Source organism: Lepidochelys kempii, chromosome 7 (assembly GCF_965140265.1).
Source record: "Lepidochelys kempii isolate rLepKem1 chromosome 7, rLepKem1.hap2, whole genome shotgun sequence".
Taxonomy (NCBI): Eukaryota; Metazoa; Chordata; order Testudines; family Cheloniidae; genus Lepidochelys; species Lepidochelys kempii.
In genome coordinates, this window is record NC_133262.1 from 1,014,260 (window position 1) to 1,032,900 (window position 18,641).

The 18,641-nt window shown below is 66.7% G+C and overlaps 1 protein-coding gene across 2 annotated transcripts; it reads right to left on the bottom strand.

Moving 5' to 3' along the window:
* Nucleotides 1-1,618: 1,618 nt before the first annotated feature.
* On the bottom strand, nucleotides 1,619-18,241 carry PRRT3 (proline rich transmembrane protein 3). Of its 2 annotated transcripts, none has more exons than XM_073350825.1 (4): nucleotides 18,180-18,241; nucleotides 12,518-14,106; nucleotides 12,113-12,244; nucleotides 1,619-4,125 (listed from the first exon to the last, which is right to left on the bottom strand). In XM_073350825.1, the coding sequence occupies exons 2-4, from the start codon at nucleotides 14,082-14,084 to the stop codon at nucleotides 2,219-2,221; spliced, it is 3,606 nt and encodes a 1,201-aa protein (XP_073206926.1). In that variant the 5' UTR covers nucleotides 14,085-14,106; nucleotides 18,180-18,241; the 3' UTR covers nucleotides 1,619-2,218. The 2 variants fall into 2 exon arrangements, with proteins under 2 accessions (XP_073206926.1, XP_073206927.1); XM_073350826.1 differs by lacking the exon at nucleotides 18,180-18,241 and adding an exon at nucleotides 18,087-18,164.
* Nucleotides 18,242-18,641: the final 400 nt, after the last annotated feature.

The following is an 18,641-nucleotide window of genomic DNA, read 5'->3' on the forward strand; positions in this document are numbered from 1 at the left end:
CATAGGAGGAGCCTGTTTAACAGAGCTTATGGGGTCACTGGGCTGGGGCTTGGGGAGGCCAGCAGTGCAGTGATGGGGGATGGAAAACAAGGGGCAGTGGGGTGCGGGTGGGGGGTGGCTGGTCATGGCAGCCCTGGGTCTTCGAGGAGCTTCCCCCCTCAAGTCAGAATTGGGCCCCCTTCTCCCCCCCAGCTTGGTTTCTTTCTGAACTGAGAGCCCCAACTCCACTGCAGGGGGGTGCTCTCCAGGCCCAGCTGCTTCCCCCCAATCCTCACTCTGTCCCACCCCTTCCTTGTGCTGTCAGTGGGGGTGGCACAGGCCAGCAGGCCCCAACCTCGTCCATGCCCAGGGCTGCTGCATTGTCTGGCTCTGGCATGGCTGTTTGTCTGTCTGCCTCGGGAAAATAAATGTGTTCATGCCCGCCTGGGCGCTGTGGTCCTTGGGCTCGGGGAGGGGGGGCTGCAGCCTGGGGTCCAGGCATGGCAGAGTGGGGTGCAGCTCCCCTGCACCCTAGGGGGGGGAGCAAAGAGGAGGCCCTGGGGTGCTGTGGGTGGGGGGGCAGTCAGAGCCAGGCTGCGGGGGAGCTGGTGCTCCAGGGCAAAAGATGTTTTGGGTGGCACACAGCTGAGTGGCCCTGTGATGGGTCTCCCTGGGCCTAGCAAACCCAGAAAGGTCCCCCGCAGAGACACAGCCCTGCCCTGCCCCCAGAGACTGCCCCCCCCAAAAGCACAGCCTCACCCTGCCCCCAGAGACCCCTCCCCCCTCCCCCAGCCCATAGGGGCTCCTGGTTTTACAGGCACCTGGTCTGGGGCAGCTCAGCATGTGTGGGGCTACTGGATGGGGCTGGCCACTGGGGGGGGGGGTGAGCAAGCCCCGTGGGTGGGGCAGCATCCAAGACTATTCCCCCCCGCACTAGTGCCCACCCCCTTCCCTGGCAGGTCAGTGCCTTGGCAGCCCTGGTTTGGGGGCGGGGGGGGGGGTTAGGAGCCTGCCTCCTGCTGGGTGCCAGCAACTGGGGGGGGCTTGTGTGCAGCCAGGGCCCCCATGTGTCTGGGAGCTCCTGGGGATGGATTATGCACTAGCCTGGCCAGCTGAGGGTTCAAGCCCTGTGTGTGCTGGGTCCAGGTGACAGAAGAGCCATGGGGCCCCGGGCAACTGCCCCCCACCAGCTTCAGGGCAGCAGGGGATGCCCCAGTACCAGATGCCCCACCATGGCCCCAGGCCTGGAGACGCTCGCTCCCTGCTGCGCCCTGGGGCAAACGGCTTGTGCGGCAGTTGGAATGGGGGCTTGGGCTTGGGGGGGGGGGGATCACAAGCCAGGCCTCAGGGCACCCTGGCTTGGGCCATAGTGCAGGGCCTTTCCTTCAGCTCTCCAGGCAGTGGCAGGGCTTGTCCTCCCCCCCCCCCCCACAACCCCACGGCCCATTGCAGGTTACGGCCCATGGGGACGCCCCTGCCCCAAGGCGTTTGGCCCCTGTCCCTGGGGTGGGGCACAGGCTACCCCTAGCCCGGACCGCTGGCCCTGCTCCTGGGAAGAATCGCTCCAGCACTGCCGGGGGCCTGTGAGGATGTTTATTTCTTTCTTTGGCACAAACAGACCCACAGCAACAGCCCCCTCCCCCCCGCAGTGGTCAGACCCCCCCCCTTTGGCATGCACCGAGAGGGCCAGCTGGGGGCTGCCTCCTTAGGGTCAGGGCTGGTGGCTCCTGCTGCAGTGCTGGTCCATGGGGCAGCCTCACCCTGGAGCCGCTCCCTAGGGTCTGGCCTAGCGGGGGCTCAGCCAAGGGGGACCCATGGGCACAGCAGGGCTAAGGCCACCTGTCCCCCTCATGCTGCAGCAGCCCTGGTGTGATGCTCCTCCGGGCCTGCTGGGCGGGAGGCTCCTCCCTGGCCTTGGCCCAGGCCGTCGCTCAGCCAGAGCCAGGGCTGCCCCTGGGCCTGGCTCTGCATCGTGCGCTGGCAAAGCACGTCCTGCTCCCGCTGAGTTGGTTCGTCCTGGGCTAGCCCAGCTCCCCCGTGCAGCCTGGACCAAGGTGCAAAACCTGAGCTGGGAAACCAGAGCTACGTAAAAATCACTGACGGGCTGGGGGGTTGGCACTAGGCAGGGCAGGGCCATGCGGGGGCCTGCCTGTCGTGGGCTCCCCCTGGCATTGCTCCCTGGCAGGGCTCCAGCCGCAGTCCGAGGCGCTGTGCTGAGGGGCTGCCCTGGCCCGGCCCCTCACAGCTCAATGGTGTCACTCGACAGACTGCGGGAATCCACCTGCTTGCTGAGCGCCAGGAACCTCTCCCTGGCTTCGCACTCAGAGTCTCCGGCCCCGCCTGGGGTGCCGGGCCCAGGGGCCTCCTCGGGGAGCAGCGGGGCCCGGCTGGGCGTCTCCTCCCGGGGCAAGCTCTCCAGCGAGGAGAGGCCATGCCGCCAGGGGTTCCAGCTGATCTTCAGGGAGCCCCCGGAGAAGCTGTCGAGGGAGCTGCCCGAGATGGCGCCCTCGGTGGGGGGCTTGCTGGGCGGGCCCTGGCTCGGGGGCAGGCTGGCGCTCTGGGAGGGCAGGTCGCTGAGCGAGCTGCGGCGCGGCCAGGCCTCGGCGGGCAGCCGGGGCTCGGCCAGGGGCGTCAGGGCAGAGCCGCTGCGCAGCGAGGAGCAGGAGTCCCGGCGTGCCAGGCGCCCGGGGCCCTGCAGGCTGGCGCGCAGGAAGACGCTGTCGCGCACCAGGTGCTCCTTGAAGAGGGCCTCGTCGATGCTGCGGCTCAGGCTGATGGGCGAGGGCGGGCGGAATTCCAGCGCCCCCAGGGACAGGGCCGACGCCCTCTCGGAGCAGGCGTGCCCCCCGTGCGCGGCGCCGAGGCCGGGCCGGCACAGCGAGGAGGGGGAGCCCCCAGCCGAGCAGGCCCCCGCCGCCCCAGCCTCGTTGCTGTCCTTCAGCGCCCGCAGGGGCACCTGCTCGGGCGGGCTGCGGATCAGGCTCTCGCGGATGTCGCCGTTGGCCGCCCGCCCCTGCGCGCTGCTGGCCCAGTGGCAGCCGTCGTCGGGGCACTCGGGCGCCCCTGCCTGGCGGTGGGGGCAGAAGTAGCGGCCGAGCTTGGCCCAGCAGGCGTGGTCCGCGGAGCCGCGGCGCTGGCAGAAGGGGTGCGAGGCCGCGCGGCACAGGGCAAAGGCCAGCAGCAGCTCGCAGGTCCGGAACCAGGACTGCACGAACCACCAGGGCCAGGAGAACTCCCCCGGCGGGCCCAGCACCCCCCCCAGCCACAGGGCCCCGTAGGCCTGGAACCCGCAGCACAGCAGCCCCAGAGCGCTGCACCCCAGCAGCACCCGCGGGCAGGGGCCTAGCCCCTGGAGGGCTCCACCCTGCCCAGGCAGCTCCTGGGGGCCCTCGCAGCCACACGACACCCGCGGGGCCGCGGCCGGCCGGTGGGGCCGCAGCCGCCAAGACGCAGCCAGGCTGGCCAGCAGGAGGGCGGTGCCGAGGGCGCAGGAGAACAGGTGCAGCCCCATGCCCAGGGCGGGGCTCAGCAGGGGCGAGAGCAGGTCGGCGCCCAGCAGCCCGGCGCTCTGGAGCGCGGCCAGCGGGGCCAGCAGGGGCAGGCTCTGCCGGGGGGGCAGCAGCAGGGCGAAGGCGCCGAGCAGCAGCGGGAAGGGTGCATGGTAGAGCAGCCGCACGGCCGGGGCGGGCAGCCGGGCCCTGGCGCCGTAGGGGTCGGCGAGGAGGAAGGTGGCGCGGAGCAGGCCGACGGCCAGCAGCAGGGCGTTGGCCCCCAGGGTGTAGGGCAGCTGGGGCGGGCCCAGGACGGGCGAGACGACGAGGCTGGCCAGGCAGGCCAGGCTGAGCAGCAGGAAGAGGGAGCCAGTGCCATAGAGGTGCAGCTCCCAGGCGAAGCCGAGCGTGTGCTGCAGGTCGGCCCAGCGCAGCAGCGTCTGGTTGCGCGGCAGGAGGCTGCAGGCCCCGCTGGCCTGGGGACAGGGCGGGCTGGAGGCAGGCGCTAGGCTGGGCCCAGGCTCGGGCGGAGGGGGGCGCTGGAGAGCTCGCTGGGTGGTGACTCTGATCAGGCCCCGCCGGGGAGTGGCTGGGGGCTGGGGTGAGGTGGGCACAGGGGCCGTGGTGCTGCCATGGCCAGGAGGTCGGGTCCCATCTGCAAACAGCAAGGAGCACATCGTCAGCGGGCCTGCGTGTGCCACCTCCCTGCAGAACGTCCCACAGCTGGGCTCCTCCCCACTAGCCCTCTCCCGGCCGAGGGGCCCCTGGACCCTTTACCCAACCCCACCCCCGGGTCTCCGTGCCCGTTCTACACGGCGCTGCCAGCGGATACAGGAGCAGGCCAGGGCTCGCTGCATCCAAGCCCCATTCCTTGCATCCACATTGCCATAGCAACTTGCATCCTGCAGCAGCTTCCAATCAGCTGGTGCCGGGGTTCCCCATCCAGCAGCCTGAACCCCTCACCCTGTCCCCTGTGGGCTGCCTGCTATGGCCCTTCAGCCCTCCCACTGGGGCTGGGCACCAGCAGGAGCAGCAATGGGCATGGGGCTGCAGTGGGAGATACCTGAGTGCTGGGGCGGGGGGCAGCCCCTGCCCTGGCACAGACCAGCTGCTGACCCATTTAAAGGCCCCAAACCCCAGCAGCCTGCCTCCATCTGTTCAAGGCCCACCATCACCTTGTTGCACCCCAGCACGGGAATGCAGATGGAGGGGCGCTGGCAGGGAGTAGAGACCCCAGGGCTGGGCTAGCAGGGGCTGTGGGTCGGGAGTGAGGGGCATCAGCAGATGTGTGACACTAAGGGGGGACATGCGGGGTCAAGTGCCCCCCCAGATTGGCCTGCTGGGGGCAGAGAGGGAGAGGGACTCTGTCCTTCTCTCCCTGCCGAGTTCAGCCCCAGGTGCCCTTGGGCCAGTCGCCTGCTGCCCATGGATGCGACAGGATGTCCCTGCTCCCAGCAGGGCCGAGCCCACCACCAGCAGGGATCCCAGCTCCGCTCCCCCACCAGCTCCCTGCGGGCTTTGGGCCAAGCCCTGTCTCGCATTGGGGGGAATCCTCTGGGGCTGGACCATTCACGTCCCGTCCCCCCACCCCCATCCCGGCCTCTGGGCATGCAGCCCAAGTGCCAGACCCCCGCACTGCACCCATGCTCTGCGCGAGGCGGGGCCTGCAGGGGCCTCAGGGCCCTGCTCCCTGGCTCTGGCCCAGGTCCCGGCGCTGCCAGCTCCAGCTCCCACTCAGCAGAGCTGGCTCCAACCCAGCCTGTCCCCAGCCCTGCCTCGCATTTGCTTCCACCTGCTTCTGTTCCCAGCACCTGGCCAAGGCCTGGTCCTGCCCCCACAGGGCTCTTGCAGGCAGCCCTGATGCAGGGCACCTCCCGCCCGTGGATCTTGGGGGCAGCAGGAAAGGGCTGCTCCCATCACAGAGATGGGAGAACTGGGTCCAGGGCCAGGCATGCAGAGAGTGCTGGGCCAGGCCTGCACTCAGGGCCACCCCCCAGGAACGGTAGGGGCTGCAGGCCCCAGGAACGAAGGTTTGTCCCAGGCAGGATCAGGGTCCATGGGAAGCCCAACCAGATGGGGGGCTGGGCGCGCAGGCGGGAGCCAGTGCTGATCCCCGTGGGGGGGAGGGGATTAGGCGCCATCACTGGTCACAGCCCTGGTGGAAGTTGTCACTGAGCCCCAGCCAGATATAGCCGCTCCCTGCCCCCCCCAATCCCATTAGGGACCAGCCTGGTGCCTCTGACGGCGTCAGTGCCCCCTGTGACCCCCAGGCTCCAGCCATGCTGTGGCCTAACTGCCTGTGGGGGGAGCACCCAGACTGCCTGGCTGGGGGCCAAAGCCCAGCCGGCCCTACAGCTCCTGTCTGGGCCAGGCCTCTGACGAGCCCCTCTGCTCTGCGGTGTTCAGGCTGCCAGGGTGTGAGGATGTGACTCAGCAGGGAGGGGGGAGTGTTGACCTGGGAATGGGCCCTGGGGAGGGGAGACCTGAGAGCCTGTCACCTGAGCCAGGAGGGGGCTGGGGGGGGGGGTAACACCTCTGCCCAGGAATGTGAACAGAGGCTGCAGCAGGGAACCTGCTGGGTGGGTTTAGTTTTCAGTTTGGGGCTGGGGAGAGGAACACAGGGAACCCCAGGGCTGGGGTCTAAGCTCCCTGCTCCCCCAGAAGGACTTGACTGAGGGGTCCTGGTTGTACCCACAAGCTCTGTTTTTGGACTGTGTTCCTGTTATCCAATAAACCTTCTGTTTTACTGGCTGGCTGAGAGTCTCAGTGAATCCCAGGAAGAGGGGTGCAGGGCCTGGACTCCCCCACACTCCGTGACAACTGGTGGCAGCGGTGGGATTTACTGCACCCCGTGAACGGCGCTTCCTGCAGTAAGTGACTGGGGAGCAGTAAAAGGAAGGGGAATTGACGGGGACCAGGCGTGCTGAAGATTCAGAGAGAGACGGTTTCGGGGGGCGGTTAACCCCTGGGAATGTGTGACCAGAGAGAAAGACTTTTGCAGTAACAGGGTCCCCCGGGGGATTGCAGCGAGCGGTCCCAGGGGCGGAGGAGTCTGCAGCTCGACCCTGGCAAAGAGTCGGTGACCTCAAGAAGGACCGGCACACGAGGGGCTTTTCCTGGAAACCGTGGGAAGCTGCCCGGCCTGCGAGTGGCCAGCAGGGAGATGTACGCTAAACGCCTGAAGAGCGACCTGGTGGAGCTGTGCAGGCAGAGGGGGCTGCGCATCGGGAGGTCCACCAAGGAACAGCTGATTGCCCAGTTGGAGGAGAGGGATCGCTTGGATGACCCGATCCCTGTCCCGGAGGGAAGCCGCCCGGCAGACGCAGCGTGGGCCCTGGGGCCTGACCGGGCTGGGAGGGGTCCGACTGCTGCCGAGGACATCCCGAGACCCTTCCTACCTAGGCCTGGGGGAGGGGTTGGGGGAAGCCTGGCGAATACCGAGGGCACCCTGACCCCGGCACCCAGCAGGGGATCCTCCCAGCGGAGCTCCCCATCCCTGGAGCGGAGGCGGCTGGAATGGGAGAGGGAGATGAAAATGAGGGAGCCGGAGGATCATGAAAAACAGCGTCAACATGAGGAGAAACAACGTCAACATGAGCAGGAGGAGAAGGAGAAACAACGTCAACATGAGCAGGAGGAGAAGGAGAGGGAGCGTCAGGAGAAGGAGAAACAAAGACAGCATGAACTGGAGCTGGCCAGGCTGAGGAGCAGTGGGGCCCCGGCTGCGGCTGCGGTGAGTGCGGGGGGACAAGTGCTTCCTGGCCCAGCGGAAGGAGGGGGAGGACATGGATAGCTTCCTGACGGCCTTTGAGAATGCCTGTGAGCTGCACAGGGTTGACCCTGCAGACAGGCTCCAGTTCCTCACCCCCTTACTGGACCCCAAAGCCGTGGAGGTGTACAGCCGAATGACAGGGCCGGAGGCAGGGGACTATGAACTGTTCAAACAGGCCCTGCTCCGTGAGTTTGGGCTGACCCCCGAGATGTACCGGAGAAGGTTCCGGAGTCAGCGTAAAACGCCTGAGGTCACCTACCTACAACTGGTCAACCGGATGCAGGGGTATGCCCGCAAGTGGACAGCTGGGGCCCGAGCTAAAGAGGACCTGCTTGACCTAATCGTACTGGAGCAACTGTATGATCAGTGCCCTTCCGACCTGAGGCTGTGGCTGGTGGACAAAAAGCTCGAGAACCCCCAGCACGCAGGGCAGCTGGCCGACGAGTTTGTGAACAGTCGGTCAGGGGGTAGCCGGGAGGAGTCCCAAAAGAACAGGCCCCCCCCAATGCAGAGAGAGGGTCACCAGGGGGCCTCCCAGCGGGGAAATAGGGAGAACCCCCTCCCAAGGGGAACGCCTGGCGTTGGGCCCCTCCGACCCGCTCGAGGGGACCAACGTGACCTGAGCTGCTATCACTGTGGCCAGAGAGGCCACGTACGGTCCCAGTGCCCCGGGCTCAGGGACAGACTGAGCAGACCCAACCTACCCAGGGTTAACTGGGTAGGGACCCAGCTGGACGAGGGGCAGACGACCCAGGAAAGGGGGCCTACCAGTTTATCACCTGCCCCGGAGGGAAGAGTACCCCAGGCCAGCTCCACCAGAGGGCTGGAGGCTCTGGACTCAGGGTGCTCAGTTTACAGGGTGGGCGCGGGGCTGTCCCTCCGGAGAGAGTGCCTTGTTCCCCTGGAGGTGGATGGGAGGAAGGTCAATGGATACTGGGATACGGGCGCGGAGGTGACGCTGGCCCGGCCTGAGGTGGTGGCCCCAGATCGGGTGGTGCCCAACACCTACCTGACCCTGACAGGGGTGGGCGGGACCCCATTCAAGGTGCCCATGGCAAGGGTACACCTGAAATGGGGGGCCGAGGGCCCCAAGGATGTGGGGGTGCACCACCATTTGCCCACTGAGGTTTTGATGGGGGGAGACCTAGAGGACTGGCCAAGCAACCCCCAGACCGCCCTGGTTGTGACCCGTAGCCAGACCTGGCGAGGGGCACTGCGCCCTGACCTTGGGGAGGGTATCACACCGGAGGCGCAGGACCCTACCCTGGTGGGGAGGGAGCACCGAGGGGCACGGCTCAGAGAGGCGGAGGCCTCAGACCTGGCCACTGAGGGGGAACCGGGCCCCATCCCTTCCCCAGCCGCTGAGTTCCAGGCCGAGTTGAGGAAAGATCCCTCCTTGCGGAAGCTCAGGGACCTGGCCGACCTCAGTGTGGGACGGACCATGAGGAGAGGCTGCCAGGAGAGGTTCCTGTGGGAGAAGGGGTTCCTGTACCGAGAATGGGCTCCCACAAGGGAAGTAGAGTCCTGTGGGATCAGGAGGCAGCTGGTGGTCCCCCAGAAGTATCGCCGCAGGCTCCTGTACCTGGCCCATGACATCCCCCTCGCAGGGCACCAGGGAATCCGGCGCACCCGGCAGAGGTTGCTACAGAACTTTTACTGGCCCGGGGTCTTTACCACGGTCCGGCAGTATTGCCGATCCTGTGACCCTTGTCAGAGGGTGGGGAAGGACCGGGACAAGGGGAAAGTGGCTTTGAGACCTTTGCCCATCATAGAGGAGCCTTTCCAGAAGGTGGCCATGGACATCGTGGGGCCTCTCAGCAAGACGACCCGGTCGGGGAAGAAATACATTCTGGTGGTGGTAGATTTTGCCACCCGCTACCCCGAGGCAGTGCCCTTAGCTTCCATTGAAGCCGACACCGTGGCCGATGCGCTCCTGACCATTTTCAGCCGAGTGGGGTTCCCCAAGGAAGTCTTGACAGACCAAGGCTCCCACTTCATGTCGGCCCTGCTCCGGTGCTTGTGGGAGAAATGTGGGGTCCGGCACGACTGGGCCTCAGCTTATCACCCCCAGTCCAATGGGCGGGTGGAGAGGTTCAATGGGACGCTAAAGATGATGCTGAAAACCCTTATGGACCAGCACCCGCAGGACTGGGACAAGTACTTACCTCACCTGCTGTTCGCGTACAGGGAGGTGCCCCAGGAGTCGACCGGATTTTCGCCTTTCGAACTGCTATATGGAAGGAGGGTGAGGGCCCCCCTGGACCTGATGAGAGACGAGTGGGAGGGGAAGGCCACTCCCGACGGAGAGTCAGTGGTGGAGTATGTCCTGATCTTCCGAGAGAGACGGGCTGAACTCATGGGCCTGGCCAGGGAGAATCTGGCCAGAGCCCAGAGGAAGCAGAAGGTCTGGTATGACCGCACGGCGCGGGCCCGTGCCTACGCCACCGGGGATCCGGTGATGGTTCTCATCCCCATGAGAAAGAACAAACTACAGGCCGCCTGGGAGGGCCCTTTCAAGGTCGTCAAGCAGCTCAATGAGGTAAACTATGTGGTGGAGCTGTCAAACCGGGCGCACCACCGCCGGGTGTACCATGTGAATATGATGAAGCCATATTATGCCAGGGGGAATGTGGTGTTGGCCGTGTGTGGACAGTGGGAAGAGCAGGGAGATGACCCTTTAGTAGATCTATTCCCTGGGACCAGAGCTGGTTTCCCCCTGGAAACAATTCCCCTCTCGGATCAGCTAACCCCTGCCCAGCAAGCTGAGGTCAGGGAGGTGCTGCATCCGTACCGACAGCTGTTTTCCAACCAGCCTGGACGCACTAATCTGACTGTCCACCGGGTGCAGACAGGGTCACACCCGCCGATAAGATGCTCCCCCTTCCGAGTCACAGGGAAAACTGCTCAGGACCTGGAAAGAGAGGTCCGGGACATGCTGGCTTTGGGGGTGATCCAGCTATCAGCCAGCCCTTGGGCCTCGCCGGTGGTGCTGGTCCCCAAAAAGGACGGGTCAGTCCGGTTCTGTGTGGACTATCGGAAGCTCAATGCCATCACTGTATGGGATGCCTACCCCATGCCCAGGCCTGATGAGCTCCTAGACAAGCTGGGAGGAGCTTGGTACCTTACCACCATGGACCTTACAAAAGGCTACTGGCAAGTGCCGCTGGATGCAGATGCCCGGCTGAAATCGGCCTTTATCACCCCTCTGGGGCTCTATGAGTTCCTGACCCTGCCTTTCGGCCTCAAGGGAGTGTCGGCCACCTTCCAGCGCCTGGTGGACCAGCTATTGAGGGGGATGGAGAGTTTTGCCGTGGCGTATATTGATGACATCTGTGTCTTTAGCCAGACGTGGGAGGACCACGTGTCCCAGGTTAGACAAGTGCTGGACAGACTCCAGGGGGCTGGGCTGACTGTAAAAGTGGAGAAGTGCAAGGTGGGGATGGCGGAAGTATCTTACCTGGGCCATCGGGTGGGGAGCGGCCGCCTAAAGCCGGAACCAGCCAAGGTGGAGGTGATCAGAGACTGGCCCGCTCCCCACACCAAAAAGCAGGTCCAAGCCTTTATTGGGATGGCAGGATACTACCGAAGATTTGTGCCCCACTTTAGCGCCATAGCCACCCCCATCACGGAGCTATGCAAGAAGGGGAAGCCAGACAAGGTGGTCTGGACCGAGCAGTGCCAGGAGGCTTTCCGGGCGCTGAAGGAGGCTCTGGTCAGTGGCCCAGTTCTGGCAAACCCAGACTTTGACAAGCCCTTTGTGGTGTTCACCGACGCCTCCAACACGGGACTGGGGGCGGTGTTAATGCAGGAGGATGAAAAGGGGGAGAGACACCCCATCGTGTACCTGAGCAAGAAGTTGCTACCCCGGGAGCAACACTACGCGGCCATCGAGAAGGAGTGCCTGGCCATGGTGTGGGCCCTCAAGAAACTAGAACCCTATCTCTTCGGGCGGCACTTCACCGTCTACACCGACCACTCTCCCCTGACCTGGCTGCACCAGATGAAAGGAGCCAACGCCAAACTCCTGAGATGGAGCCTGCTCCTGCAGGATTACGACATGGACGTGGTCCACGTGAAGGGAAGGGCCAACCTGATAGCGGATGCGCTGTCCCGGAGAGGGGGCCCCGAACTTCCCCAGGTCGCTGGTCAGCGTGACCCCGCTCAGTTCAGTCTCGAAGGGGGGAGAGATGTGAGGATGTGACTCAGCAGGGAGGGGGGAGTGTTGACCTGGGAATGTGCCCTGGGGAGGGGAGACCTGAGAGCCTGTCACCTGAGCCAGGAGGGGGAGGGGGAGGTAACACCTCTGCCGGGGAATGTGAAGACAGGCTGCAGGAGGGGGCCTGCTGGGGGGGGGTTGTTCAGTTTCAGTTTGGGGCTGGGTGGAGGAACACAGGGAATCCCAGGGCTGGGGTCTAAGCTCCCTGCTCCCCCAGAAGGACTTGACTGAGGGGTCCTGGTTGTACCCACAAGCTCTGTTTTGGACTGTGTTCCTGTTGTCCAATAAACCTTCTGTTTTACTGGCTGGCTGAGAGTCTCAGTGAATCCCAGGAAGAGGGGTGCAGGGCCTGGACTCCCCCCACTCCGTGACACAGGGCTTGCCCCGCCCCACCCCAGAGGTGCCAGGTGGGGAGCACCTAGACATTCCCACGGGCACCTTGCAAGGCAGGTCCCAGCAGCCCCCCACAGGAGCGCCTCTAAACTTGGCACTCAGTCTCCACAGGGCTGGGTAGGATTGGGCCGGCTGGGACCCACTGGGACCATCTCTGAGCCCCCAGTGCCCAGGCCCTGCCAGGGGCACCCCTGGGCCCAGCTGCCCATGGGGGTGGGAGAAAAGGGCTGGCTGAGTCACAGGGGCGGGATCCCCCATCACCTGAGTGCGTGGTCCCCGGAGGCAGCGGGCTGGGGGCAGAGGTGGCCGTGGAGGTGTTGTTCACGGGGGCCCTTGGGTCCACAGCTCCCCGGACTCGCTGCGGGGCCCCAATCTCCTCCTCTGCTGCAGCCCCTGAAACAGAACCAAGGGCCCGGGGGCCTCAGGTGGCTGCAGCTGCTGCCCCCGGGGCCGTGCAGACACAGCCTCGCTCGCCCACGGCAATGGGGCGGGACAGCAGAAGGGGCGTCCCGGTGCCTTTGGCAAAGGGCAAGGCCCCCGGCCAGGGGGTGACAGAAGGCTTGTGGGAACATGGGGAGGTACCCGTGGCTCCAAAGGAGGGATGAGAGGGGACCCCTGGGAGCAGCCCCCACCAGCCACAGGGAGCCCAGGGCTGGTCACACATACCTGGGCGAGGAGACGTTGGGGCGGGCGACGTTTCCAGGCTGGTGTAGAGGGCGGGCCTGGTGCGGGGGTGCTCCAGTCCCTGTTCTGCACCAGGAGCAGCTTTCCCGGGGAGGTGCGGTGCCTGGGTCGCGGATCCGGGCAGTGCCCGCCGAGTGCTTCTCTGATGAGCCGAGAGCCCCTCTGTCCAGGCCGGGGCTCTGGTTTCCAGCATGGCCCCCTCTGCCCAGGCTGGGGTGAGCCTCCAGGCGGGGCTCCCTTGTGCCGGGGGAGCCGGCTCTGTCAGGCGGCCGTGCACTGGAGCCAGGCCTGGCGGGAGCTCCCAGGCCCTGTCCCCAAGCTCCAGTTGGCCAGCGCTGAGCACAGCGGGAGCAAGACCAGGCCACCTACCGGCCACGGAGCCCCCTGCTCCAGCCATCTGCTGCAGCTGGGAGGTAGCAGCGGGCATGGCAGCCAGGCTGGCTCCAGGGACCCACCGCCCCTCTGGCTGAGGCTGGCCGTCCCTGCCGGTGGGGTGCGGGGGCAGCCCCTGGGCATCGCCCCAGGGAGGGAGGGTGCTGCCCCTGCGCTGAGAGTGGGAGTAACCCTGCATGTAGGAAGCCTGGCCCTTTCCCCAGGCATGCTCCAGCGGTTCCCAGGGCTCCCGGGGGACATTGGCCCTAGGCACAGGCTGCCCCTTCCCTGGAGCCCAGCTCACAGGCCAGCCCTCCTGACCCGCTCCCCCAGGGCCCGCATCTGCCACCTGCCGCCACTTGGCACTGCTGGCTCCTGCCATGGAGCCCGGCCTGGCCACCAAGGCGACGGTGGACACCATTGGCCTGGGTGTGCCCGGACTGTCCTGCCCAGCAGGGCCTGGGCCGCTCCCTACCCCGGGAGGACTGGCTGGGCTGGGCGAAGCTGGATGCTGGCTCCTGGGCTCCGAGCCTGAGGGCAGTTCTCTGCTCTCGAAAGCCAAGGCTCCCGGGCTGCCTCCGGTTCTCAGAGCCCAACCAGGGGACAGCAGAGCCCCGGAGCCAGGTGCGGGTGTGAGGGGCCAGCTCCCCGAGCCAAGCCCAGTGTGTCCCTGGAACGCGGCAGTGGCTGGGCCAGGGCCCCCGGCCCCCTCAGTGCCAGCAGGTCCCAGAGCCGGGGGTACCTCCAGCATCTGCCAAGAGTCCTCAGCCCCCAGGAGCAGGGGCCACGCAGGGGGTGGGAGAACAGAGCTTTCTGCTGGGGCAGGGGGGGTGCCCGAGTTGTGGCTGGTGGCTGCAGAGTGGCCAGGGCTGGAGCCTTGCGACAGCTCATCGTCCGGCTCCCCAGCCCCACTGAAGACCAAGCTCCCCCTAGGGGCAGCCAGCGCCAATGGGGAGAGGGCTGGCAGAGCCTGGTGGGTCCAGAGAGCCTCTTGGGAGGGGCTGCCCAGAAGGGGCCACCCAGCCAGCTCCTGTGCCCAGCCGGGGCCCAGGGAGGCTCCTGCAGCCTGCGGCCTGGTGCGGCGCTCGCTGCTGAACGGCTGGGGCAGGGGCGAGACTGGGAGCAGTGCCGGCACCAGGAGCAGGCTCCAGGCGAGGAGGTGCGCTGCAGCCGCCATGGCAAACTCCTCGCTCTTCACTCTGCAAGGGAAAGCGAAAGGCAGCCTCAGGGCGAGCCGGCCGCGACAGAGCAGCCAGCCCAGGCAGCCCTCCGCCCTCGGGCACGGGTCGGGCCTTGCAGCCAGCGTGGGGGTGTCTGCAACGGAGGCAGAGCCAGGAGCCGTGCACACATGCAGGAGCACCCCCAGGTTGCATGTGCCCCCAACATGGGCTCTTCTGGATGCTGCGAGGACCCCAGCTGCTGGATTGCCTGCCAAAGCTCCGGGCCCCAGCCTCCCCAGCTAGACCAGGCAGCCTCTTGAGAAGGAGGTCTGCCCACGGCCCTCAAGAAGGGGATGCTCAGGCCTGTTGTTCCTTCCCCAAGGTTCCCCTCCCCACCGGAGGAACCCTGTTAGCAGCCCCTACTGCAGGGCTGGGCTCAAGGCCCCAGCTCCCACTGCAGTCCCCACAGCACCCACTGCTGCAGAGCCGGCACGCGCAGGTGGGGGCCGTGGGACCACTAGGGGAGGGGATCAGCCCTCCTGGGGGAGGGTCCCGCTGGGCACCATGCACAGCCACCACCCTGTTGTGCACTTCCCCGCAGCAGTGCCCTGCGCAGGCCCCCCCGCAGCCGGCTGGAAGAGACAGCTAGCCCTGGGGCCGCCACGCAGGGGCACGGGAGTTGCAGCTGGCCGCCTCGAGACGCCACAGCCCCTGGGCAGGGACGGGCCAGCCCGAGGCCCCGGGAGGGCAGGGACGGGCCAGCCCGAGGCCCCGGCCCCTCTCCCCAGACATCCCAGGGCCAAGTTCACCTTGGCAGCTTCCTCCAGCTCCAGCAGCAGCCCGGTGATGGGGATGCTCAGGCACAGCTAATGGAGCCCAGCACGCCTGATTGGAAACAGCTGTTAACCCTTCCCCGCCACAGGGCTAGCAGGCTGAGCACAGGCCTGGGGCCTCCTGAACTCCAGCCCCAGGCACCTCCTGCCCAGGGCCTGTGCCGGGCAGTGCAGGGCCTGGCCTGACATGGGCAGGGAGGGCGTCCCTAGCCTCTGTTTGCCAGGAGCTGGGAATGGGCGACAGTGGATGACACTGGATGATTCCCTGATCTGTTCACTCCCTCTGAGGCACCTGGCATTGGCCACTGTCGGGGGACAGGACACTGGGCTGGAGGGACCTTGCGTCTGACCAGGTCTGGCCTCTCTCATGGGTATCTTGGGGCAGTGCAGCGTCTGGGGGTGCCCGGGCAGGGGGGACCAGCACCATGGCTGAAGCACTGGGCACTGCTGACCCTGCCTCTGCCCTCGACCTCCTGTGGGGCCTGGGCTGCCCCCAAAGGGCCAGGGCTGAGCTCTGCCGTGGGATGAACACCCAGACCTGTTGCTGAATGACAGAGTCTCCAGCCAAGCCAGGCTCTTCTCCCCTGCCCTCTGACATGTCCTGGGCAGCGTGAGCCCCCATTGGAGTGATGGGTTCCCCCTCCCTGCCCCACACATCACCCACACCGGAGGTCCTGGCTGCCCCATGGCTGGGCGCAGAGTCCCTGCCCTGCAACATGGAGAGACACTGCCCTCACGCACGCACATGCCACGCCCCAGCTCCTGCTGCCCAGCCGCCGGGCAAGGCTGGCCAGGGATGCCCCACGCCCCTCCTCTCCCTGGCCTGTTTCCAGCTGGGCCCAGGCTGCCTCTGGTGGGCATGGCAGGTCTTAGGTCAGGCAAATGCTGCCATCAGCAGCTTGGCTTTGGTGCTACTGACCCCGTAGCCATGGAGCCCAGCCCAGCAGGGCCGTTCGCCCCACATCTCAGAGCAAAAGGATAGGCAGCCAGCAAAGATGCGAAGAGAGCAGTGGCTGCCAGCTCGGACACCGGGGAATTCCCGCCTGGGATCCATAAGCAAGGCCCCAGCTTATGGCGGGGCTGGCCTGGAAGCTCTGAGGTGAGGTGTATAGCTAGTGAGTGCTTGTGCTGCCCTTCTTGGCTCCCCGCCTGGGGGTCCTGCACTGCACATCAGCCTCCAGCTGCAGCTGGGAGAAGGGCTGGTGTCATTCTGGGGCATTAGCTGGAGCGGGTCAGACACGGGAGGTGATTGTCCAGCTCTGCTTGGCACTGGCGAGGCCTCAGTGGGGGTTCGTGTCCAGGTCTGGGGGCCACACTGTAGGGCAGATGCAGACAAACTGGAGAGAATCCAGGGCAGAGCAACACAAATGATGAAAAGTTTAGAAAACCGCCCTGTGAGGAAAGGTTTAAAACCAGGACCTGTCAACCTGGAGAGATAAGGACTGAGGGGGACCGGAGAACAGTCTTCACGTCTGTTAAGGGCTGTTCTGAAGAGGCCGGGGATCAATTGTTCTCCATGTCCACGGAAGGCAGGACACGAAGTGATGGGCTCAATCTGCAGCCAGGGAGATCTCGGGTAGATATTCGGAAACCCTTTTTCCCTCTGAGGGGAGCTAAGCTCTGCAATAGGCTTCCAGGGGAGGCTGTGGGATCCCTGTCACTGGAGGGTTTTGAGCACGGGTTGGACAAACCCCCGCCAGGGATGGTCCGGGGTTACTTGGTGCTGCCCCAGTGTGGGGGCTGCACTTGACGACCTTTCCAGGTCCCTTCCAGCCCCACTTTTCTCTGACTCTCTTTTCTGCCTCTCTCCAGCCGCCCTGGGCCTGGTGTGCACCCAAGGCCCCAGCTGGCCAGAATGTGCCCAGGCAGGGCAGTGAGGGGCTGCTGGGCGGGTAGCGTGCAGGGTGTGCCCAGGCGTGCGGGGAGCACACCCAGGCATTAGCTCAGCGTTCACGAACAGCGTGGCTGGGCTAAGTCAGCACTGTGCTGTCCCCAGGGGCTAGGATGCTGTACGACCTCACCAGGAGAAGGTGCCAGACCCCCACATCCCCCCTCCCTGCCCCATAACCCCCCCCATCCCCTCAGCCCCTGCATCTCCCATCCCTCCCCAGCGCAACTCCCACACCCCCCTTCCCGCCCCAGAACCCCCCCGTCCCTCCCCATGCAACTCCCACACCCCCCTTCCCGCTCCAGAACCCCCCCGTCCCTCCCCATGCAACTCCCACACCCCCCCCTTCCCGCCCCAGAACCCCCGTCCCTCCCCATGCAACTCCCACACACCCCCTTCCCGCCCCAGAACCCCCCGTCCCTCCCCATGCAACTCCCACACCCCCCCTTCCCGCCCCAGAATCCCCCCGTCCCTCCCCATGCAACTCCCACACCCCCCCTTCCCGCCCCAGAACCCCCCCTCCCTGCCCCATAACCCCCCCATCCCCTCAGCCCCTGCATCTCCCATCCCTCCCCAGTGCGACTCCCACACCCCCCCTTCCCGCCCCAGAACCCCCCCGTCCCTCCCCATGCAACTCCCACGCCCCCCCTTCCCGCCCCAGAACCCCCCGTCCCTCCCCATGCAACTCCCACACACCCCCTTCCCGCCCCAGAACCCCCCCGTCCCTCCCCATGCAACTCCCACACCCCCCCTTCCCGCCCCAGAACCCCCCGTCCCTCCCCAGTGCGACTCCCACACCCCCCCTTCCCGCCCCAGAACCCCCCGTCCCTCCCCATGCAACTCCCACACTCCCCCTTCCCGCCCCAGAATCCCCCCGTCCCTCCCCATGCGACTCCCACACCCCCCCTTCCCGCCCCAGAACCCCCCCGTCCCTCCCCATGCAACTCCCACACCCCCCCTTCCCGCCCCAGAATCCCCCCGTCCCTCCCCATGCAACTCCCACACCCCCCCTTCCCGCCCCAGAACCCCCCCTCCCTGCCCCATAACCCCCCCATCCCCTCAGCCCCTGCATCTCCCATCCCTCCCCAGTGCGACTCCCACACCCCCCCTTCCCGCCCCAGAACCCCCCGTCCCTCCCCATGCGACTCCCACACCCCCCCTTCCCGCCCCAGAACCCCCCCGTCCCTCCCCATGCAACTCCCACACCCCCCCTTCCCGCCCCAGAACCCCCCGTCCGCCCGGCGCGGCCCCCTCAGGGGGGGGCAGCACAAAGCCCCCCCGGGGCCGCCTCCCCTCACCTGGGGCCTCCGCTCCTGCGGCTCCGCAGCGAGGCCCCGCCCCGCCCATCACCGTGGCCCCGGGGCTCGGGGCTCCCGGCTCCCGCCCCTCACCTGGCTCCTGGCTCCTGGCTCCGGCGCTGCGGGGGGGCCCGGGCAGCTCCAGTCACGTGCCGCGGCACCAGCTGCTGCCGGGCCGGGCCCCCCCGCGCCGGGATTAGTCACGGGCCACGTGGGCTTCAACCTGCCCCGAGCCGGAGCCACGGGGGGAGAAACGAGGGGGGCTGAGGCATGTGGAGGGCCCCGGGGCGGTGGGCGAGAGGGGCGGGAGTGAGGGGCACCGGCAGGGCTGGGGGGGGCAAGGCTGGGCTAGCAGGGGGCTGTGGGTCGGGAGTGAGGCAGGGCTGGGGGGCTGGGGGGCAGGGCTGGGGCTAGCAGGGGGCTGTGGGTCGGGAGTGAGGGGTACCGGCAGAGCTGGGGAGGGCAGGGGGGCGGGAGTGAGGGGCACCGGCAGAGCTGGGGGGGCAAGGCTGGGCTAGCAGGGGGCTGTGGGTCGGGAGTGAGGGGCACCGGCAG

Coding starts and splice junctions, on each gene's coding strand:
- PRRT3 (XM_073350825.1), bottom strand. CDS start 14,084: ATGGCGGCTGCAGCGCACCTCCTCGCCTGGAGCCTGCTCCTGGTGCCG. Junction 12,245..12,517: donor CCCAACGTCTCCTCGCCCAG/GTATGTGTGACC, acceptor GTTCTGTTTCAG/GGGCTGCAGCAGAGGAGGAG. Junction 4,126..12,112: donor TCCGGGGACCACGCACTCAG/GTGATGGGGGAT, acceptor TGCTGTTTGCAG/ATGGGACCCGACCTCCTGGC.